Below are 6,000 nucleotides of genomic sequence, written 5' to 3' on the forward strand. Positions count from 1 at the left end.
ACTACATTTCTGTTTGCTCTATTTATAATTTGTTTATGTGGGCTAAAATAATTTGGAGTTGGTTTTGTAGCCCTGTTACTTTGTTTCAAGTTACTACGGACCAGGTAGTCCTTTAAATTTTTATTTTTGCGATAGGCTGAGATTATCTTGTAATCCTGTAGTGTGTAGTAGATTGTTCTGCCTATTTTCAAAGTAGCTTTTTAGGCGTTTGTTGGCCAATATGCTTTGGCTGGAATAAGTTGTTACTAAGGCTAAACGGGGTCTCTGGTCTCTGATTTTGACCTCCTCAAAGGTGCTGTAGGCCTTTCTTAGGTAAGTTATTGTGTAGCCTCGTTCCCTTAGGGCTTTGAAAAGAATTTTACATGCTGTTTCAAAGTCTTTTTTTTGGGGTACAAATCCGTTTAAAGCGCAGTAGCTGTGACTTGACTATTCCTGAAAAGCAGTGTGGTGGGTGGAACGAGCTCTTATGTATAATAAAGCGTTTGTATCCGTAGCTTTGAAGAATACTTTCAGGTCAAGTTTTCCGGTTGTGTCAACATTTTTACCCGTGTATGTAGTGATGTCCAAAAAAACAATTTGTGTCATGTCTGTGACATATCTGACTGTTATTGTTCTGTGATGTGTCTTTAGGATTGTAATAAAATCCTGGAATTCCTCCATGGTGTATTCCCACGTGCCCCATATGTCATCCAGGTATCTGTAATAATGTGATGGTTTGAGTGGACATCTTTCCATTACTGATTCCTCCCAGGATGCCATGTAGATGTTGGCCAGTGATGGGGCAAATCGTTTGCCCATCGCTGTTCCACTGATTTGGAGGAACGTCCTGCCATTAAATTGGAAATCATTTTTTGTTAAAAAAAAATCCAAGCTCTTTGTCTGGTCGCCTTCTGTCCGGGTATTTCCGCAATATGTCGTTGATGGCTTGTAGCCCTGCGTTTGTGTCAATATTTGTGTATAGACTGTCAATATCTATCGAAAATAATATCGCATTCTTTGGAATGACAATGTTCTTTATTATTTCCACAAAATGATAGGAATCCTTAATATAGCTCTTGTGTCTTATGGATAAGGGGTTAAAGTGATATTCTATGAATTCAGCCGTACCGTAAGTCTCAGATCCGCAGTCTGAGATAATCGGACGCCCTGTTGGAATTTCGTAGGGAATTGTCCAACTGGCTGGATCTTTATGTATTTTTGGTAAAATATACATTCTAGATTTAGGTTCTAGACTTGGGTTTGTCCACTCCTAAGAGGTATCTTTCCTGTTTTCTGTTTATGATTTTTTTCTGCCTTAAACACACACACAAACAAACACGCACGCACGCACGCACGCACGCACGCACGCACGCACGCACGCGCACACACACACACACACACACACACACACACACACACACACACACACACACACACACACACACACACACACACACACACACACACTCTCACAGGGTTATGGTTATGGTTAGGGTTAGGGTTAGGGTTATAGGGTTATAGGCTTATAGGGTTAGGGTTAGGGTCATAGGGTTAGGGTTAGGGTTAGGGTTAGGGTTAGGGCAATGCCCCCCCCACGGTGACAATAACACTCGTCTAAACTCTATAAACAACAACAACAATAATAATAATATTGATGAGGTTTTAATTAGTTGAGATGTTTTGTCATGTGTTTTCTCACAGATTCCTGTCCACTCTCTCTGGATGTGAACACAGTGAGCAACACCCTTTTCTCACGGGGTCAAAAGTCAAAGGAGAACAGAAAGGTGACTGCAACACTAGCCCACCAAGGTTACCCTGGTCATCCAGATAGATTCACCTTTTGGGGGCAGGTGTTGAGTAAAGGGAGTCTGTGTGAAGGTGGGAGGTCCTACTGGGAAGTGGAATGGAGTGGAAATTGGGTCAGTATAGCAGTCTGTTATAAAGACACCAACAGACAGGGTGCTGAGTCATGGTTTGGAGACAATAAAAAGTCATGGTGTTTTGAGTGCTATCATGGAAGCTACTGGTTCAGACACAATAAAGTTGATACTGCAGTGTCAGGACGTTGTCCCTCCAGAGGCAGAGTGGGGGTGTACCTGGATCACAGTGCAGGGACTCTGTCATTTTACAGTGTTACTGACACCATGACCCTCCTCCATACAGTTCACCACACCACCTTCACACAACCTCTGTATGCAGGGATAGGGGTTTATGTTTATGGTACAGCAGAGCTGTGTGAGATGTGGTAGAGAGAGAGAGAGAGAGAGAGAGAGAGAGAGAGAGAGAGAGAGAGAGAGAGAGAGAGAGAGAGAGAGAGAGAGAGAGGGGGGGGGGTTAGGTGCTGCAGTGCTGGAAGTAGTCATATATTTTGGACTTGAGTAAAATATAAATACCACAATGTAGAAATAACTGTTACCAGCGTTCTGAATTCTACTTAGCAAAAGTAAACGTACTCGTTATGCAGAATGTATTTCAGAATCATATATATCATGTTATTAATTAAAACTACTATTGTTGATCATTAACCAGTTATGACCGATTTTATGGTTTGGCCATTCGAAAATATCAGATCTACAAGCTCACAATGCGGCACGATGCAACGTGCTGTGAGCTTGTAGATCTGTTATTTCTTCCAAATTCTTTTTCATTCGTTTTTGATTTATTATTCAGACTCACTCCAAACATGTTCATGTCAAGGACCCCCAGATTAATGTCAAGGACCCCCATATTAATGTCAAGGACCCCCATATTAATGTCAAGGACCCCCAAGGACCCCCAGATTAATGTGAAGGACCCCCAGATTAATATATGCAGGTCCACAGACCCTGATCTGAAAAGACCTTGTGCCAGGGACCCCCAAGAGAGAAGATTGTTTTTCAACATTTTAAAAATAAATACAAGGTATAAAACAGCCATGGTTAAAGTGGTTATTAAGCTGGTTGTGCTACTATATTAACACATTTAGCTGGGGACCCCCTGGAACCTCCCTCAAGGACCCCTGGATGATGGATCACTTTGAGAGAGAACCACTGCTATAAGTCTAAGATATGATGCCCTGTGATGCAGACTGTAGTTAACGTTTTTATCCAGAAGGTGGCAGCAAAACCATGCAATTCAATTTACCATCAGTCATAAGCCTGTGTTCTGCTGTTCTGCTTCCTACTCTACACTTTTAAAATGTCATTGTGTGAATAACAGTGTGATTATAAAAGCACTGCCAACAGAAGTGTGATTCAACATGTCATAATGTGTAGATAATGATACATTGTTGATACATAAATAACATGTAATAATACAATAATAACTAGAAGTACTGTTCCTACGAAACAGTGTGGGCTCGCTTGTAAATACATAATTAAAAAAAATAACTATAATAAAAACTCTTAATCAAATAAATTGTTGGTTCTCCTTCATTTCTTATGTTTGCCAACGTGACTATGTTCTGCAGCGTGCTAACTGTCATGTGAAGCTCAACCAATACTCCAGCTAACACCACTCCCAGATGTTTTTCCGCCAATTGCACCTCATTGGCTAAGAGCCCTGCCTTTGTACTGTCTGCGACGGAACTTGGTAAATAAATAATGAAGATAACATGGTGTTCTGGCCTTTCAGACGAGCCCACAATTATGGTGTGATTATAAAAGCACTGCCAACAGAAGTGTGATTCAACATGTCATAATGTGTAGATAATGATACATTGTTCATATATAAATATAAAATAAAATCAATAATAATTATGGTGTAAGTCAGGGGTCTTCAAGGACCCTTAGCTCAATGGTTCTCAACCTGTGGGTCAGTGACTGCATGGTCCCCAGATGACTTTGAAGGGACAAATGTCAAAATATACTCAAGTAGCAAAAGTAAAAGTACTCGTTATGCCTACTCTGTAGCCTACTTTACTGGAGTATTTCCGATTTGCAATAGGCCTACTTTTACTTATATTTACTTACTTCCACTACCGATCTAGGATCCAAATATTGAACGTTTACTCTGTTACATTTATTTGAACACTTAAGTTACTATTCACTTTGTAGATTTGTATTATTACACACACACGCACGCGCACATGAGTCAAAAGGGGAAAGAGTGTTTTTTGCAGGTCGTTCAGTCCGAGTGTATCAAAAATGCACCTCGGTTAAGGCAGACCGAAGCTTGTGATTGGCAGCGCATAGGTGATGAAAGTCTGGGGATGGAGATACAACTAAACCTTAACCCTAACCTCAGTAAAACTAACTAACGCTGGTGAATGCTAAGCTGCCGACGCTGTTGAATGCTAACCTGGTGAAATGCTAACCTGCCGACGCTAGTGAATGTCAAACTGGTCAGAACAGCGGTGCTTAACGGAGGTGCATTTCTGATACACTCAGACTTAAAGACCTGCAAAAAATACTCTCCCGGGTCAAAAGGCCCAATCCAAAAATAGGCCTACACCGCTTTAGTGACACACTAAAAAAATCACGTGTCTTTAAATGTTTAACCCTAATCCTATCCTGATGGAGAGTTGGTAACCAAATGGACCTTACAGATCTGTAACTCTTGAGAGAATAAAATGAAACCAAATGGACCCTACAGATCTTTAACTCTTGAGAGAGTAAAATGAAACCAAATGGACCTAGTTTCATTGTACACTCTTAGATGAGTTAAATGATTGTTAAACAACGGTATTATTTAATTTACAAAGAAGTCCACACAATTAGAGAATGTAGACGTTTTACTTTATTTTGAACGTTTGCCTGTTATCTCTTCTATGGCACCCTCATCAAATGGTGTTTTATATGAGATACATCAAGTGGTTCCTGTGTAAATGCAACAGTTGACCTTCTACCAGTGATTTGTGCTGGCATGAAACTGTACTTTTTTCTATGCAACCTTCTAATACATTCTTCAATCAATCAATCAATGTTCTGTGGCTCAAATGCTGAATAAATAATGGACTTTGATATGAAAACAATATACTTGAGGGGACGTTTGGTCCGCACAAGTATAGAATAAACACACACACGCGCGCGCGCACACACACACACACACACACACACACACACACACACACACACACACACACACACACACACCTCAGCAGTACTAAGAGACGTGTTCAAGTGGCAGAGTGATGGTGTAGTGGTGTGGTCTATTAAGAGTTTGTAATATAGCTGATAATAAAAACATGTCTGCATGGACTAGAAAGACTTCTAGTATTCACTGTGGTGGGTCATTAATTGTGCTCTTGAAATACAAGGGCTTTATGAAAGGATGAAGTTGATGCTGGATGCAGCCAGGAGGTTATTGAAGGTTGTGAATGGCCACTTTTGGCCCATGGCAAAATGTTGACTGGCCCACCAATCAATCAGTCAATCCCCAAATTAACCCAAAATGGACGGATTCTTTTGAGATATTTTGAGATTTTCCCCTCTCATGCAAATTCAAAAAACACAGTATGTTTAATTTGGAAAAAAAAAAACAGTGTTCAGTTGTTAAGTTGGACAATGAAATACAGAAATGATCAAGTATCATAAATGTTGTCATTTTATCAACTGGCCTCTTGACATTGTTGTAATGTGGCCCACAGGTTCAGAGGTTTGAATCCCCCTGCTCTGTACACTGAGGGAAGGTTACACACCTACTCTGTTGGGTCTGACTGGGTGGTAGAACTGACATGTTGGGAATGAGGTTAGTTTGCAGGTATGGTACTGTAGATGGCGATAATGCAATATTTATGGAAGCCAAACGCCAATAAGTCCAAAGAATAAGAAAAGAAAGGAAGTAATGCAGGAGTTAAATGTTTAGGTTTTTAAACATTCAGAGTTTAAAACTAGCCATCATAAATCCACAACTGGAATAGTTCACTACTGTTTTGCTGTTGGACCACTTTAATGAACAGCCTATAGGGTGAAGGAGTGCTAATATGATGTTTGTTGCAGTTTGAACATCAACGTACACAATAAGGTAAACAGCTTCATTCTCTGTCACACACACTGTTGATTCAATGTTATCTTTCTTTAAATGCAAGTATAGAGACGTCAC

At 40.3% G+C, this 6,000-nt stretch overlaps 1 protein-coding gene across 1 annotated transcript in view; it reads left to right on the forward strand.

Annotated features, from left to right (window-relative positions):
- Positions 1 to 2,228, forward strand: part of LOC308307636 (protein NLRC3-like) — a gene marked incomplete at both ends in the record, with an annotated part of 62,898 nt that extends 60,670 nt beyond the window's left edge. Inside the window, one exon of the mRNA XM_080752901.1 lies at positions 2,143 to 2,228. Coding sequence (XP_080609027.1) covers positions 2,143 to 2,228 — 86 coding nt within the window. The remainder of the gene's footprint in view (positions 1 to 2,142) is intronic.
- Between the last annotated feature and the right edge of the window lie 3,772 nt (positions 2,229 to 6,000).

Source organism: Nannobrachium achirus (genome assembly GCF_963921795.1).
Source record: "Nannobrachium achirus genome assembly, chromosome: 22".
Classification (NCBI taxonomy): Eukaryota; Metazoa; Chordata; class Actinopteri; order Myctophiformes; family Myctophidae; genus Nannobrachium; species Nannobrachium achirus.